Genomic DNA, 18,561 nt, shown 5'->3' with positions numbered 1-18,561 from the left:
TTGGATTTATACCATGCAACTAATGTCTTTTTTGCTTGTTATTCGTTCGTCTTACCATTAAACATGAGCATCTTCCAATGTAATGCCTACTTTGACTTTCAGGTAGTCTCTCATTTGCTATGCAATACTGCCAAGATAATTGTTTCCTGCTATTTCATGCTTACATCATTATTTCACGGAGTGAGTACTGATGCTTCTTTTCTGTATTAACTTATGGATCCATTCCCATTCAACACTAATTTTAAATTAACTTAAACCTCAGATGAAACATTAATTTTAACAATGATCAATAGCATATCAATTGAACTGATCAAATTGAAGAGAGAACTGTGTAGTATTATAATTATATGTTTACAGTCGGACCTTCTTCTCATAATAGCAGTTCTACTTGAAATCAAACAAACATTAACGTTGATGAGTGCACCAGCCATCATCGCTGAAGCAACTAATTTCCAAGTGGATCGAATTAAGGAGACACTTACTACTCAGATACTTAGGAGCTCAGGTAAGTTTGACGAATCCCATAGGTATCTCACAGCTCCAAATTATCCACTTTTCTTCCTGTCCCGTTGCTAAGTCATTTAGGGTCGGCGCAATATGTTTTCTTCGTCAGCCATCGTACTAACATCCACTTTTTTTGTCTCGACGACATCCCTAAGATGGTAGGTCAGCATTTTTTTTGGATCGACATATTTTTGAGTACCTACTCTTTTCAGACGAGTGTCTTCGGTTCGAGCTGCAGACGGCGCTGCAGTACGTGCGCCTGCGTCCGTTCCGATACACGCTCTGCCGCGCGGTGCCGCTCGACATCAACCTGCCATTTACTATAATCAGCATCTGCATCACTTATGTTATATTTCTGATGCAGATCACACATTTTTCGGAGTAATTTTTCTGAAGTACATACAATGATATCACTTATTTGTTTCACGTCGTCACTATTGGTTTGAGGTCTCAATAAAAGCACTTGTTTGAATATTGTTGATTCATTTTATGTAGGTATGTCACTGACATTACATGACATTGACATAAATATGTGATTCACATGACTTGTTTTTCAAATATCATATATTTTTTTATTAAACTGGATACTGAGATATATAAAAGTGTATTATCGTAATTTGGACCTGTGTTTAAATGCAACACTGATTTGACCCAAATAATGATTTGATTGAAAATTTATTGAATTTTAACGTTCAGCAACTTATGGTTCAGAATTTAATAAGCTAATCAAATTCATGTCAATTACCATTTTGTATGCAATTTTTGTATCTACGTATTTAAGACCCTCGTTCATACCCTTTACTTATATCTGCAACTGTCCTAATTCTTTCATATGATTCAAAAAATTCTTTGTAATACGTTAAATGGCATCATTTTCTTATATACAGTGTCAGTGATTTTTTATCAGTTTGCGATGATTTTCTACCGCTTAGGATTGCAAAAGTAAGTACATTTACGTTACTATAAACATTAAAATCTGTAAAAGGATGATGGGCAATTTTGTATGAACCCTGGCCTGATAACCAATAAAATTCTAATGTATACTAGATTATTGCTTATAGCCTACAGTTACTGAAATAAAACAGTTCATGTCAAAAATCGACCGGAAATAAGTACAGTCGGGCACAAAAGAGTTATACTTTATGCACCCATTTTTTTTGTAAAAATAAAATCTGTAATAGAAAAAATCATTGTATGATGTATTTTAGTCAACTTATCACTTATTTAAATTAGCCTAGGGTACACTATCAATAAAAATCGGTCTTAACTAGGCATAATTGTTTTAATAGCAAAACAAAACTTAAAAACTTTTACTTCTACTACCGTATACTATTTCCATTATTGGAGATAGCATTTCCTCGTTCTGCGGCATCAGGATAGTTGGCCCTGGGTTGTCGAATTATTTGAAAAAAAAGCGACCCACCCCAGCTTCGCACGGGAAAACAGTATTTCCTCACTATTTAACGGTTGTTACTACACATACAAACCTTCCTCTTCAATCACTCAATCAATCTTTGAATCTATACTAATATTATAAAGCTGAAGAGTTTGTTTGTTTGTTTGAACGCGCTAATCTCAAGAACTAGTGGACCGATTTGAAAAATTCTTTCAGTGTAGATAGCCCATTTTTATCCGGGTTCGTGCCCTGGTTCCTCCGGGATGTGGGTGAAACCGCTGACAGAAGCTAGTATAATAATATGTTAAAAAACCGCATCAAAATCCTTGCGTAGTTTGGAAGAATTAAGCTTGCAAATTGAAATAGGGATATAAGGACTGAAAAAGCGACTTTGTTTTATGCTATGTGGTAATACACAAATAGTAACCAACCGGGTGGTCAGGTCCACAAGGATACATGAGGGGTTTTATCAGTAGAACAAAGTTATTTAAGTTGTTTGTCAGCTTTCACAGAGTTCTCATCATATGGCACATCAGGCTTGTTAGCCAGAACAGTCGACAGTCATTGGTGATGATAGATTGATGCCAGCACACCTCCAATTCCACAGGATTATATTTCAAAGCAAGGTGTATTATCCTGGCCATTAGATAATGTGTGTGCAAGTACTCACGATAAGTATTTGCATTAAATAGGCTACGAACTTGACTGAGCTGATTTGAGAATCTTTCAGTGGTGGAAAAGCTGCGTTATTTATAATAAGAAGATTCTTTATATACCATACGTGCCAAAGTGGTTTAATTCCATAGGCAGTCGTAGGCTTACAGGATTGATATCTTTTTTCCCCAGTGGTTAACAATGTTCCACCCATAACAAAAATTGAAGTTTAGGGTATAAGCTATCATTTGATATGCAAATGGTTTTCATTGGTTATGCCGGTTAGACTCACCAGAACGGCGGAATACGTACACCATACTTTGTAAATACTACCTGCTAAATAATCTTTTTTTTTCAATAAACTTGGAAAATATGGGCAAAGACACCTTCTGTGACTCTTCCTGACTAATATGGACAATAATATAATGCACATAAACATCTCTCCCATACAAAATGAATTGGTTCAAGTCCATAGGCTGTCCTATGCTATCAAGTGTCATATCTTCGTTATCCGGTGGTTTACAATGTTTTGCCCATAATAAAAAATGAAGCTTAGGGTATAAGCTATCAGTTGATATGCGAATGGTTTTCATTGGTTATGCCGGGTTAGACTCACCAGAACGGCGGAATACGTACACCATACGTTGTAAATACTACCTGCTAAATAATCCTTTTTTTTTTCAATAAACTTGGAAAATATGGGCACAGACACCTTCTGTGACTCGTTCTGACAATTATTGACAGTAATAATGCACTTAAACATCCGTCTCATACGCAATGAAGTGGTTCAAGTCCATGGGCTGCCCTATGCTATCAGGTGTCATATCTTCGTTCTCCGGTGGTTTACAATGTTTTGCCCATTACAAAAAATGAAGCTTAGGGTATAAGCTATCATTTGATATGCGAATGGTTTCTATTGGATATACCGGCCAATTTTACCCATCATCCTTTAGCATGAAACGGTTTGCAATAGCTGCTTTATCTTTTAATTTAACCGTCTCTTTTACATGTAGTGTTGCCCAAAGATTATTTGAAAACTTTGATATGACACTTCTATTATGTAACTATTTGTTATTTTTGGAGTATAACACAATCACATCATAAAAAAAATCATCATAAAAAGTCGTGGTGGCCTAGTGGGCAAAGAACCAACCTCTCGAGTATGAGGGCGCGGGTTCGATTCTAGGTCAGGCAAGTACCAATGCAACTTTTCTAAGTTTGTATGTACTTTCTAAGTACATCTTAGACACCAATGACTGTGTTTCGGATGGCATGTTAAACTGTAGGTCCCGGCTGTCATTGAACATCCTTAGCAGTCGTTACGGGTAGTCAGAAGCCAGTAAGTCTGACACCAGTCTAACCGAGGGGTATCGGGTTGCCCGGGTAACTGGGTTGAGGAGGTCAGATAGGCAGTCGCTTCTTGTAAAGCACTGGTACTCAGCTGAATCCGGTTAGACTGGAAGCCGACCCCAACATAGTTGGGAAAAAGGCTCGGAGGATGATGAACACAGTCACATCACAGTTATTAACGAGAAAATTGTATGCCTCTTTCGGATTTTACAAAACTTATTATTTTATCTAAGTGCAAGCACGTTAAATAAATCTTATCTCCACAGATTAATCGAATACTTCAAGCTCGATCAACTCTTCAAAGATGACGAGAAACGCCTCATTCTTCTTCATAAGCAACCCAAAAAAGTTTACAGGACCAAGCTACGTGCCAACAGGACCATGGATCTCTGTGTATCTACATTACTATCTATTATAAGTGCTTTAGTATGTATATCTATACCTTTTGCAGCTCTAGAGAAACCCTGCGAAGTATTAAAGAAAAATAATCTAACAAGTTTCTATGGTATAGCTTTGTACATTGAAAAGTATATGAAAATGATTGATAGGTTAATAATAGCGCTGTTTATTATATTAATTTATATCTCTGTGAATACTGTTTTGGATGCTATCAATAATACTAATATTAGTATGAGCCCGTGGTTGGAGAGAGGAAAGTATGTGCTGCCTGTGAGACAAAAGAAGAAAAAGAGTGTATTGTAATTGAAATGAAACGACAAATATAATTTAAATTCTATTGACAAAACAGCACAGTTTTTGAGACCTCACAGATTATGTAGCTACTTAACTAAGTAAGAAAATGTGGAAGTGTATAATAAATATATTGTCAACCTTTTAAAACTTTGCTAAATCTATTATCATTTCATTTATTAATTCCCAGTTTCAGCTTTTTAGCTAAAAGGCTGAGTCACCTGTTTAAAACCACTAGACTCGACTGAATTACAAAACTACATAAAATAACAATGTCTACCAAACCCTACATTTTGTTGAATACAAAAGCTATACAAAAAATATCCCAGCACACTGCAGACTAAATGTCGGCCGATAGTTGACTGACAGTTTATTTTGAAGGTAATTGTGAACCTGACCAAACTTTTTAGTCGGTCTGATACTGACCGGATAAATTATTGTTTAATCTGTTAGTGATATTTAAGATATCGAACCTTTTTTGAGCACGAAACAAAAAGAACTGTATAGAATAAAACCTGTTTGTATTAGTGTTTTGTTTTTTTCTTTACTGTAAAATTTAGCAGGGACTACATTTATAATTTTCACAAGCACTTTTATTAAATAATTCAGTATCATTTCTCTTCATCATCATCAGCCTTATTTACTGGGAACAGGCCTCCTCTCACACAAAGAAGGATTGAGACACGCTTATCATTCATATTCATACTCATTTATGAGCCGGCTCAAACTATCGGCCGACTAAAAGTTAACAGTTTGCCAGATATGCTTAGCATAAATACCCAAAGATTATATTATCGTCTGGGTAAACGAAAGATGGAAGTATACATCCAATTGGAATAAGAGCAACAAACTATTGTATGTTACACACACATGCAAACATTGTATTGTACACAATACGCACATGCAAAGATACACTTTCTATTCAAACATCACAATATTTAGATAAGGTACACTCGTTTGCTTTCTATAGCATGCGATATTTTGTTAGGAAATTGAATAGAGACGGAGTTCGCGTAAGTAAATATAAATTGGGCATTTCGTTAGAGTATCTTTGCCCTCACAAAGTAGTAGTAGAAGAAATATTCTGGGTTTTAAGTTGATGTATAAGAACAAATTATTATTTCCTAACAGTCAACTAACTCCTAGCTGAAGCATTAATTTCAATGTTATTAATGGTATTGTCATCAGAACTGTGCTCTAGCACAATTTCAACTTCGTAAGTCTAAGGGAAGTGAATCAAATAAAGGATTACAGAATTTGTCCCCCATTAGGTAACTAGCTAACAAGGCAAGTTGAAAAAATAAAAGCTTGTGAAAAAGCCGCTTCTCCATTCATTTCAGTTTTTCACATTTTTTCTGCCAATTAGATTAACCTGCAAGCTTTTAATCAGCCGATAGTGGGTTTGGGCTTAAAAATAAGTACGAAAATGAATGGTAGTACGCACAGTACTAAGATGCATGAAGCTATGTTTGGAATCAAGATTTTCTTTAAAAAAAATTGCCAACCGTCGTTTGTTTAGTCTGCAATGTATACAGTTTTCACGGTTCTATTTTCAAACTGTAAAATACCCACATAGGCCCACTTTTAAACCTGCCACGGAGAAAATATTTGAAGATGAATATTTATTCTAGGTTTCCAATAACCCTCGTCTGCCGTGCTCTGTACAATTGACCATTGGGCTTCAGCACTTTTGTGTGGTACAAGTTATAAATGATAAATAAAAATGATCAGATAAATGTACAATTTACTGAACTTAAACTTCACAGATTGTATATTTTGGTCACAGTAGGAAACAAAGCAATAAAATGCTGTATATTACAAAGTAACGGTTACGTATAAAATCCTTATTTAGAAAAAAGACATAAATAAAAAAATAAAAATAAAATAAGATACTCTCTTAAAATACGAATACATATTAACTCTACTTGTAATTGATATGGTTAGTGTACAATCTTCAAAATATGTATTTTATTGTGATAAACAACATATGTACTTCTACATCTATATATATGTAATTTAGATTATTTATAGTAATAAGTCCCGATTGTATATAAAAATACGCGTACAAAACGCGAAACTTTAAAAACCTTTACATCTTTTAACTTAGCACACGCTAAACCATCATAACTTAAACCACGGTCCAACCGGTCCACATTTCGCCACTGTACGCACTAACAGTAGCTCACTTCGGACCAGCCACCGAGCCAGTTGTTAATTTTGCAGAAACGCCTCTACTCTTGTGGTTTATTCCTACGACTATGGCTCTAGGGGTTATTTAAGAGTAGCTCCGTGACTGTTAGCAGTACACTGTCTGGCAAATTTAACTGGCACGCGCTGTGACTGTTAATTGTGTTTAAGTGGGCTGTGGACGCAATTGCTTGGGTGCTTTTGTTACCTTTTTTTTGGGAATGTAGTGTAATTATTTGAGGGTTGTTTTTGTGGGTTTGTTAGCAAGTAAATCTATGTTTTCGTTTTAAAATAAAAACGTGAATCTCTCAATTTTATACCAAGTAAGTAGATATAAACATATGATATGGTAGACATGTCAAAATTAATGGTACAATACAGTCAACCCTGTCACGTACATACACGTACAGTTTCAATCAACAGAGTGGTCATATGGACCGCGCGACAGCTGCGCTCACTGACGGGTTAATTTCGAATGCTAATGTACAGACTGACTTGTATTAAAATATTAATGTAAGCCCGAAAATATATGTCGCAATATGGTAAAACACTTTTAATATTGGAACATTTTAATTTCGATAAATAAATAAAAGTTTCATTTTTGAAGCTGAAATTGAAAAGTTATTTGTCATCGGTCCTAGACACAATACTAATTGTTTTTTGGATCCAGACTTTTATTATCTCCCTTAACTATGTTGTCTTATTCACACGTACGTACTTCAAATACAAATCAGACACAGGAGGTGGTATTCTATTAAACTATTTATTTTTATTATGTACAAAAGTTCACAATAGCTAGTTTTGTAAGTACCTACCTACATATAATGTCTATACATTACATTACTTTGTTAGCCTAAGCTGTACAGTCCTGCTACTAGACAAAAGCCTACCCATACTTTTTACAATCAGCTAGGAAGGTATCTAAATACATCTTCTCACCAGCATTTCTTGTACCTCTATATAATTATTCTATGCTGTTTCTTCTGCATTCCCTATTTGCGTTATGTTACTATTGACTTAGTAAGAAGAGTTATTAAAACACCAACTAATGCTGTTGAAAACAACCCAATTATCACCACTTTCTGTGTATCGACATCACCTGAAATATAAACATTTGAATATTAGTATAATTACATAAATATGTAAAATTTATTATGACTGTGTTTCGGATGGCACGTTAAACTGTGGGTCCCGGCTGTCATTGAACATCCTTGACAGTCATTACGGGTAGTCAGAAGCCAGTAAGTCTGACACCACTCAACAAAAGGATATTAGGTTCCCCGGGTAACTGGGTTGAGGAGGTCAGATAGGCACTCGCTCCATTCATCTTCATACTGATTAATGAGCCCAAATCAACTATCGGCCGACTAAAAGTTTGTAGTATGCGCGCGCTCATAAGAAAAAGGTCCCTTGGAAGTAGGTTGGTGGATCAGTAAATCGAGTTGTATGCTTGTTTATGTACCTACTAGTCTTATGTAAATGGAAAAAAAGAACTTACCAGTACACTCGTTTTTCATATTCACAACAACAGTACAAGAATTTGGTTCTAAACAAATATCGTTATGGCCTGAAAAAAAAACTTGTGTTAATTTTTGATTTCCGGTCTACATTGTGTATAGCGAAAACAGGAGATTGTTACAACGTTTTAATGGGTTTTTTTTTTATGTTGCACCTGCTTTGATTTTTTGGAAACACAGAGGCGTTCCAATTGCCACCAGGGCAGAATGTGATTTTAGGAAACCAGCCCCATATACTTTTTTTTTCAATTGCATGCAAAAAAAAATAACTTTTTGTCATCAAGCTCTCCAAAAATAGTGGTCAAATATGGATCGTCCTAAATTAAAATTTAACAAAAAAGTTTAAAGTTATTGCTTACGGTTTACTCCATATTCGTTCGCGGAGAGAAAACCAGAAACAATAGTTTTTTTCTCACACGTGAAACTGTTTTGTTTCTCTTGTATGACAACATCGAATCCAGTAAAGTTTGTTTTAGTAGATATCACGTAATGTTTCTGCATTACGAAGTTTTTGTTCGAAAAGGTAGTTTTCTTTTCGTCAGTCATTTTACCTGAAAAATACATATTATATTTGATGTAATTTTTACAAAAATAGATCTCAATAATAAGCTGAACGCGCTTGTCGCAGGAATTTGAAAAAATCTTCAAATATATACGGTTACTCCATATTCGTTCGCGGAGAGAAAACCAGAAACAATAGTTTTTTTCTCACACGTGAAACTGTTTTGTTTCTCTTGTATGACAACATCGAATCCAGTAAAGTTTGTTTTAGTAGATATCACGTAATGTTTCTGCATTACGAAGTTTTTGTTCGAAAAGGTAGTTTTCTTTTCGTCAGTCATTTTACCTGAAAAATACATATTATATTTGATGTAATTTTTACAAAAATATATTTCAATAATAAGCTGAACGCGCTTGTCTCAGGAATTTGAAAAAATCTTCAAATATGTAGGTAGTATTGAAAAAGCTATTGTGGGAAATGAGACTTTTTCTTCGGTTCTAGGAACAGGATTCCTAGATAATTTATTAGGTATATTAGAACAAGACAAAAACATCTTTATTTTTTCTAAGAAAGCATCATATAGATGGCACTGAACCCCACACTAGGATAGCCTGTGTCGTAGGGCCCAGTCTCTTTCGTCTGTGCAATATACAATAATTTCTCTTATAAGCTAGAACAGTTTATTAGTACTTAAACACTAGTACTTATATAGAAAGATGACTAATTAAAAAAAAGTCACTACCTCTATAATATGTTTCGATGACTTCAAACGTCGATCCCGGGGATATATTGACAAAATAAATAATCATATCTAGCTTATCATTGGATTGATATGAAACTTGATGATCTTCAACTTCTGCCGGTTCTATTCCTTCTGAAACTATAGAAAAAAGAAAAAATAAATTTCAATTTTAATTGGTTAATACTACATATTTATAGTACTTAATATAATAAAGGAAATAGTTTTTTTATTTGTAACTACTGAACTGATTTGAAAAATTCTTTCACTGTGGTGGAGATATACTATCTCTAAGTAACAAAGGCATAATGACTTAGTATTTTACGGGAAGAAGTTCTCACTAGTTTATTGATAAGATACTTAAATATTGTTTCGAAATCAGTTTGATACACAGATGTGGACTATCATACCTACTTACCGAAGAAATAATCGTCATCTTTATAAAAAGACACGTCAATTGACAAACAGAGCGAAAATAAAAAACAAATGAACACTACATACTCTTGTTTCCGGAGCGGGGAAACTATTGAAATTACTAAGTATTACTACTAAGGAATTTCGGGAGACAAATTAAAAGCGTGTTACCGATTCTGAGGTACTTTTAATTGTCAAAAAAACTAATCTACTGTCTGACCCATCTCGGCGCGACATCTCCGGTGGGGCGACTTATCTACCTAAGTTCTTAAAATTATAGTCAGCACATTATACATGTGTGCGTACAGACTTAATCTAGGGCCGAAGGCTGGGTGGTCACCATAGCTCCTCCGACCTTAAGAGGAAAATTATCGGGAGAATCGATTTTAGATTGGTTCCGATAATTTTTCTTGAAACACGTGTATTTCAGCAATTTGAGCCGAACAACATAAACGGAAAATACAAAAATACTTAAAATAACTAAACCTAAGGTCACGTACACCAAGGACGCACTGAAGCTACTGTCCCTTTTATCAAAAACACTTTCGATCACTTCACTATGTTTTAACGAATACGCCATATATTTCACTTCGTCTAGATTTATGCCCTTCATATCAAGTGCACGTGTACTGGATAGCTGTGCGTTAGTGCGTAACTGAGGTAAGGCGATGATTGGTACTCTTTTCACCACATCGGACTCTATGAAGATACGATGATTAATGTGTATGCCATGAATCTCCACCTCACAGGGTTCTTCGATGGTCATCAGGTAAGTACCAAATACCAATTGTCTACTGGTCTCATCCTTGCATCGTTCTGTTAGTGTGGTCTTCTCTTCACTATACAGGATCCAGTTGTTGTTAGCGACTTGTTGGACTCTGACCTGTTCGATTTCTATTGGATGTTGTTTGCAAAGGGTAAGGTCGTTTTCGAAATTCATAAGCTGTTCGACACAGGTAAGTTCATAGAAGGGGATCCTGTTGTCTGCAGTGCAGAGGAAGCGAGCACCGGCAGAGAATGGTCTACACGGTATTGCGATTGGTGAGTATCTATTTTCTTTCGCCAATAGGTAAGGGTATTTGGGGAAAATAGCTAGGGTCTTATTTTCGGTGTCATGGAAAATTGGTAGGGAGTAAATCTTATAATAGTTATAAGTAACATTATCGGTAAGTGGTATCTCCATTATAAACGTTATTTGATTACTTTTAATAAATGATTTAACACATATAATCTCTTCTATTTTTAACAAGTTCGCTTCGGCGGGAGGATATATTAAGCTTTCATATTCGGATATTAATTTAAGATGATATAAAAGTTCTGAAGAATTAACAATTGATTGATGTAAAATAGAGACTCTGCTTAATGCAAGTGCAGTTTCGATTTCACTTAATCTAATAAATATAGTACGAAAGTTACTCATGAAAACATTGAACAACCCAGTTAAGTACGTCAGAAAAATCCAACTATTTTGCTGAGCAGTTAAATCTTTAATTAATGTTTCAATTTTAGTTAACCTGTTATGGAAGTTAATTGTATTCTGTTCAATAGTTTCAGTGGCATTAATAAAACTGTCAAACATTTTAGAGACCAATGTTAACCTTTTAGATATAGTGATTTGACCTTGATTCAATTTAGAAATGAGATTATCATACTTCAACGCATCATCATGATCCAAATTACCGGTAACAATTTTTATAATAGAGCCCAGTGGATTAATGAGTCCTCGTTTAGATCGTTTGGATGGTATAAGCTGTTGGTATTTTTCTACAGTTAAATCACGTATGGAATCTGTATGCATTTTAATAGTCATAATTTCTTGTGAGTATGATGCATTCCAATCAATTAAATTACAAAGCGCTTGATAGTTGGTAGAGATGTAGTTAAGGTCAGTATAAATTTGATCTAGGCTGATGATCTTTACAATAGTCCACTGATCAGTTTGGAAATATGCATGACCTTGTTTCACCGGTAAAACTCCTGGATTACCTTCAAGATTTTGCAGATGAAGGGCCAGCGACAGCATCGTGACTGTCATCAATAATATGCCGCACCTGTGGAGGACGTTTTATATTTTTAATAGGAATTTTGGTATCCCTTTCTCCTATTTTTATAGGTAAAATATTTTTATCTGCTTTGCCTGTTACTACAGCTTTTATATATCGGGGCTTATCCTTACTTTTACGCTTATTTATGTCTTTACCGAAAACAATTTCTCCTTTTTTAAACTTTATTTCACCTTCACCACCCTTACTCTCTATTCTTTTCTTTAATATTAACCATTTTGTCTGCTAAGTGTTCGTATAATGTTTTATTCTTTTTGCATGATCTTTTACTAATTTTTGGAAATAACGTTTTTCTAATTCTATGCTAAACGGACTGCTTGAGTCGGTATGTCCGAAGACAACTTCAAATGGTGCAAGTTCAGTGACTGAGTGGATAGTGTGATTGTATGCCAGAACAGAATAAGTCATAACCGAAGCCGCATCAGTACATTGTTTTTCGTATTTGGCCAGTCTGTAAATTTCTATTATAGTGGAGTGGAACCTCTCAATAAGACCCATTGAATTGGGGTTATTAGGGGTTCCAATGTGGAAATCAATTTTATGTAAATTCAAAATTCCTTAATTAGTTCATTATTAAATTCGGTTCCGGGGTCTGAGCTTATTCTTCTGGGTGTACCGTAATACGAAAAATATTTCATCAGTGCTCTAGTTACTTCGGGAGTTGATTTTCCTGAGTTTCGATTGCCTGACCTAATTTGCTAAATGCGTCAATTATAGTTAAATAAGTTTTACCTTCTATACTAAAAAGATCTATAAATAGCTCTTGAAAAGGCGCGTCTTGGGTTTGTGTTAGTTGTAATATAGGTTTGATGGGTTTCCTATCATATTTCATTCTACGGCACCCATCGCAACTGTTTATGACGGCTGTTACAGTTTCCTGCATTCTATTCCAATAATAATTTCTACGGAGCCTAACTAGCGTTTCTTTTATGCCTCTATGACAGGTCTTTCCTTCATGGTGTTTAAGTATAAGTGCCTTTTGCTCTCCTTCATCTTCTACAAAATAACTCTTTCTGTACATTCAAATAGGTTAATAGTTCCCTTTCTGAATAGTTCAATTATTATATTGCTAAATAGTTTCCGATGTTCATTCTCCTCAAAATAAATGAAATATTTTAATTTTGGCTGTATGTATTCCTTTAAAAAGTCCTTTACTAATTGCGGATTATCTTTTGGCAGGAAAACTTCTAATATCTTTTGTTTGTCACGTGACAGGTTCTTAACATGCATTTGATTTTTAAACCATGAAAATATTAAGATTTGATTCGGCTTGGTGTCGATCGCCTCATGTAAAATAGGTATACCGGTTGATTCTAATTCTACAGCGGAATGAACGGTTTCGTTCGACTTACTGGACACTGATCGTATTGGATACTCATTTGTATCGTAGTGAACTTCTCTAATATTGTCGGAAAAATCTATAGGACTACAGGTCATAGTTCGACTAGAATCAGATATCGTTACTGTTGATGAACCTTTACTATCTGCACATTCATTTAGATTTTTATCTTCCTTCTCATCAATATTAACTGCTAGAGACTGATTTTCGTCGTCTGTGAGTAAGGCATTGATTTTTATTCTGGACAGAGCGTCTGCATTTGTATTTTGTTTGCCGTTTTTGTGAATTAAATCAAAGTCGTAATCTTGCAAACGTAACCGCCAACGTGTGAGTTTGCTACTAGGGTCTTTAAGAGATTGGAGCCAAGTTAAGGGACGGTGGTCAGTATATATATAGAATTTTCTACCGTACAGATAGGGCCTAAAATGCTTTACTGCCCACACTATAGCGAGCAGTTCACGTTCGATGGTACTATAACGTGATTCTGTATCACTGAGGGTACGACTAGCATACGCAATGGGCTTGTCACTGCCAATCTGTCCTTGTGACAGCACAGCGCCTAGAGCGACATTGGATGCGTCGGTCGTCAGTATAAATGTTTTGTCATAGTCAGGGTATTGTAACAGTGGGGCATGTGTCAGGAGTTCCTTGCATTTGTTAAATGCGTCTATGTATTTCTGGTCAATAACAATTTTGTTGCGCTTTTTTAAGCAGGCTGTCAATGGTTGAGTAATTTTTGCAAAATCTTTTATAAAACGTCTGTAGTAACCTACAAGTCCAAGAAAGCTCTTAATCTCTGTCGTTGTCTTTGGTAACGGGTAATTCAATACAGCGTTTATTTTGTCGTCATTAGGCTTTAGCCCGTCTTTAGTTATAGTGTGTCCAAGGTAGAGCACTTCTTTGCGTAAAATTCAGATTTGTCTAATTGAATTTTCATGTTAGTTGTTCTAAGTCGGTCAAATACAATTCTTAATTTATTTATCATTTCGTCAAGGCTATTTCCGTAAATTATTATGTCATCCAAGTATACCATGCAGTGGAGTCCTTGCAGACCACGCAAAATATTATCCATGGTCCGTTGGAAGGTAGCAGGAGCGGTTTTAAGTCCAAACGGCATTCTGAGAAACTCAAAATGGCCATTTTGCGTCGAAAAAGCTGTCTTCTGTCTATCCTTCTCTTCTACTTCTATTTGGTGGTAGCCGCTTGCTAGATCCAATGTGGTGAAGTACACACTCTTTCCTAGTTTGTCGAAAAGGTCATTAATATTAGGTAGGGGGTATTTGTCGTCTATGGTTATGTCATTCAGTCGTCTGTAGTCTATTACCATCCTGTATTTAATTTCACCAGACGCATCCTTCTTTTTAGGGACAAGGTGAACTGGAGCACTCCAAGGGGAATGAGATTCTTGTATAACATTTTCATGAAGTAATTTTTCTACCTGATTATTTATTTCGTTTTGGATGAAAGGTGCCTGTCTATAGGGTTTAATGTATATAGGATCTTCATTTTGGTACGTATGTGATGTTTAACCTGATTAGTAAACGTAAGGGGGATTTGGTCACAGTAGAATATGTCCTTATATTCCCTACAAAGTGCATAAATTTTCTCACGTTCTTCGCCATTGGTATGATCGAGTCTTAATTTATCTAAATTTTCTTCAAGTAATTTGTCAATTTCTAGAGGAGTATTGGTCGTAGTAAAATTAATGTTGTATTCTGTATTTTCATATGGCGTTACTGTGAAAGGTTGGCAAATAGTCAGTTGTTTTGGGCAATCTGAAGTGTTTTGAATTACTGTAAATGCGTATCCACTATCACAGTTTACTAAAGCACTAGGCATTCGTAGTCCATTTCGAAATTCTTGGTAGTCAAGAATAGCGTCACCTGAATATTGATCTACTGGCAATTTAAATCGTTGTTCTGAACGTGGCTGTACAGTAATTTTATAATTTAAATTATTATTGATTATTGGAATACAAGTGGAATTCGTTTTAAGATTCGTTCTTTTAGATCAATAATTGCACCTAATTGCTGTAAAGGTCGTTACCTATAAGCCCGTCATACCGTGGATCTACTTCGTATACATAGAACTTATGCCAATCGTCACTAACAAAGGTAGGTAGAAGAGGAATTTCTATTACTTCATTATGTCTACTAGTAGCATGAGTACTAACCACCTGAAAATTTTCATTACGTATATAGTCGTAAAATACTCATATGCTTTTGTAGGACCAATGAACGATCTCATACTACCAGTATCTATCATCATTTTGCGTCTATCTCTTCTACATAAATATACGGTAGCTCTAAATTAGAGTCAAAATTTAATTCTAAGATTTCTTGTCCGTCGAGGCACTCTCCTGAAAATCCAGTGCCTGAATTTCATTTTCTGATTGTAATTCATAGTCAACATGAGTCTCGTCATGATAATTAATTTCATTTGAGTCACCATAATAGTCATCGTCATAGTTAGAGTAATAGTTATTGTAATAAGGCTCATAGTCGTCAGCAGACAATTCATTTAAATTGAAACCTTGTGGTACATTCGATTTAGGTTGGGCTGTTCGCATAGACACATCAGTAGTTTGCGTTTGAGGTTTTAGTATTTGTGGGGTATTAGAATTATTGGGGGATTTGTAACCAAACTGCTGAGGTTGCAACGGTTTATAGCCAAACTGTGGCGGTGGCCTGTATCCTAATTGTTGGGGTGGCCTGTACCCAAATGGTTGAGGTGGCCTATACCCGAATTGTTGAGGTGGCCTGTACCCGAATTGTTGGGGTGGCCTGTACCCAAATTGTTGAGATTGGGGTAAGTACCCAGGCTTGGGGCGTGATGTTAATGCATTTGGTAATTGACCTTGGGGCTGATTGAATTTATTCTGTGGAATACCGAAATTAAATTTAGGTGTGGTAATATTATTTGGCAATAAAGGTTTGTATCCCGCTGGCGTCATTACCAATTTTGATCCGAAACTGCTAGATTGACCGTAAATGCGATTCCTAGTATTATACTGCTCTAAGAAATTAACTTCCTCAAGTACTATACTCAAGGCCGCTTCTAAACTAGAGGGTGCCTTAAGCCTTACAATACGAACCATATTCTCTGGGAGATTGTATAAGAACACATTCAAGGCCGTATTGTTATAAATAATTGTCTTTGCACTCTTCAAATCAGTATCCTCAATCATGTTGACCTTGGACATCAATAATGATCGAACACTTTGGATTCTATTACAAAATTCTAAATAACTTTCACCGGATTTAATTTTTAAGGATTCTAATTCGATATTAATGCACGCTTCGCTACGCGGGTCTCCAAAATGTTGAATAAGTAGATCTTTAAAAGCAGACCATGTCACAATATCTTCACGTTCTGATAAGAGCGCTGCGGCGTCATCTCTCAATCGACTAGTTAAAACATTATAAACGTAAAGATTTTGTTCGTGGCTACCCTTATATCGGTCAAGGACATACTGACACTTTCGCAAATAAAGATTTAACTGTCTTTTATCACCATTATACAAAGGTATTAATTGAATAATTTCTTTGGGTATTTGTTCAATAGTCACTGAAGTCATCATGTTCACAGAGTAGAGAACGGAACAGATAAAACAATTCGTGAGAGTACAATTGACTATGCTATGAAACACACAAGATAACACAATTCAAACATAACACACGTAAATCAGAAAATAATTAGACGCAAAATGTATGTAATAGTTTAGGTAATAAAATTAAAAATATTAATGTATAAAATATATATTTTTTTATATTAGGTGTAGAATTACATACACTTTACTTATTACTTTTAATAAAACACATTTATAAAAATATCAATGCAAAGAATACACTTGAGATAACAATTAATTGGCGTCTCTGAAAGTTTAACTACTCTATGTCGGTTCTATTTATAGAACACAATGAGATAAGCCAATAATCTAAATGAACACGTTATAATGAGAGAGGTTTAATCTCAAAATAATGTAGGTATTAAGTATTGGGGGATAGAGGAACATGGATTGGCGAAAAAATCACTCACCAGCCAGCTGCTACTCTCATCCTTGGTATTCCTTTGTTTGCCCACACGCACCAAGAGTAATTTATTTGGTTCGTCGGATTTCACTCGTCCTTAAATTCCCACAGCTATCGTGCAGCTCGTCCTCGAGACACGCGACGAATTTAAAACCGCGAAGAATTTAGGAATATAACAGCGAAATCCTACCGGCTGCGCCACTCTTGTTTCCGGAGCGGGGAAACTATTGAAATTACTAAGTATTACTACTAAGGAATTTCGGGAGACAAATTAAAAGCGTGTTACCGATTCTGAGGTACTTTTAATTGTCAAAAAAACTAATCTACTGTCTGACCCATCTCGGCGCGACATCTCCGGTGGGGCGACTTATCTACCTAAGTTCTTAAAATTATAGTCAGCACATTATACATGTGTGCGTACAGACTTAATCTAGGGCCGAAGGCTGGGTGGTCACCATAGCTACATTTATAATCATGATTGCAACCAAAATGACACACACATAAAATAATATTTTTTGTAAGACACAAATTCTTGTTTTTTGTAATTTTATAGACTTAAAACGCCTGACAAGCAATGCATTACTTAATTAATAATAAATACGTCCGTTTCAGGATGCCTACAGTTTATTAATTTGTTTTCGTTCAGTTTATTTTTCAATCGAATTTCCTGGTAATAAAGATGACAGCACAGTACCAAGGTACCAAGCGATAAATTATATGCACTACTAGCTTCTGCCAGCGGTTTCACCCGCATCCTGTGGGTACTATTTCCCGTACCGGGATTTAAAGTAGCCTATAGCCTTCCTCGATAAATGGGCTATCTAACACTGAAAGAAATTTTCAAATCGGACCAGTAGTTCCTGAGATTAGCGCGTTCAAACAAACATACTCTTCAGCTTTATAATATTAGTATAGATGACACTAGCTTCTACTAGGAGATTCACCCGTGTTTCGGGGACGACGACAAAAAGTAGACTTTTGTGGGTCTTACTCGATATGATTTTTGGTCACATCACCATATGTGAACGTGGTACGCCACAAAAAACATCAGATTTGTGGATGCACTCATATATAATTTGCAGAGTAATAAGGATTAATTTAAAGACAGTTGAGCAATGTCTTATATGGCAACACCAAATCAAAACTGTCACGCGTTGCCTTTAGTTAATCAGTGG

At 35.5% G+C, this 18,561-nt stretch overlaps 3 protein-coding genes across 3 annotated transcripts; 1 reads left to right on the top strand and 2 right to left on the bottom strand.

The window, feature by feature from the left end:
- The first annotated feature begins 345 nt into the window (after positions 1–345).
- Positions 346–901, top strand: LOC135118506 (uncharacterized). The gene is made up of 2 exons (XM_064040780.1): positions 346–505; positions 717–901. The coding sequence occupies exons 1-2, from the start codon at positions 415–417 to the stop codon at positions 887–889; spliced, it is 264 nt and encodes an 87-aa protein (XP_063896850.1). The 5' UTR covers positions 346–414; the 3' UTR covers positions 890–901.
- Positions 902–7,525: 6,624 nt separating this feature from the next.
- On the bottom strand, positions 7,526–10,031 carry LOC110374060 (uncharacterized). The gene is made up of 6 exons (XM_064040789.1): positions 9,958–10,031; positions 9,543–9,680; positions 9,011–9,145; positions 8,658–8,849; positions 8,280–8,348; positions 7,526–7,880 (listed from the first exon to the last, which is right to left on the bottom strand). Exons 2-6 carry the CDS (start codon positions 9,607–9,609, stop codon positions 7,783–7,785), a joined length of 561 nt encoding a protein of 186 aa, XP_063896859.1. The 5' UTR covers positions 9,610–9,680; positions 9,958–10,031; the 3' UTR covers positions 7,526–7,782.
- A 5,597-nt stretch (positions 10,032–15,628) lies between these two features.
- Positions 15,629–17,856, bottom strand: LOC126054215 (uncharacterized). The gene has a single exon (XM_064040788.1). It carries the CDS (start codon positions 16,933–16,935, stop codon positions 15,685–15,687), a length of 1,251 nt encoding a protein of 416 aa, XP_063896858.1. The 5' UTR covers positions 16,936–17,856; the 3' UTR covers positions 15,629–15,684.
- Positions 17,857–18,561: the final 705 nt, after the last annotated feature.

The sequence above is a fragment of the Helicoverpa armigera genome, chromosome 23 (genome assembly GCF_030705265.1).
Source record: "Helicoverpa armigera isolate CAAS_96S chromosome 23, ASM3070526v1, whole genome shotgun sequence".
NCBI classification, from domain to species: Eukaryota; Metazoa; Arthropoda; class Insecta; order Lepidoptera; family Noctuidae; genus Helicoverpa; species Helicoverpa armigera.
Note: the sequence above shows the minus strand (reverse complement) of the source record. Positions and strands in the feature narration are given on the sequence as shown.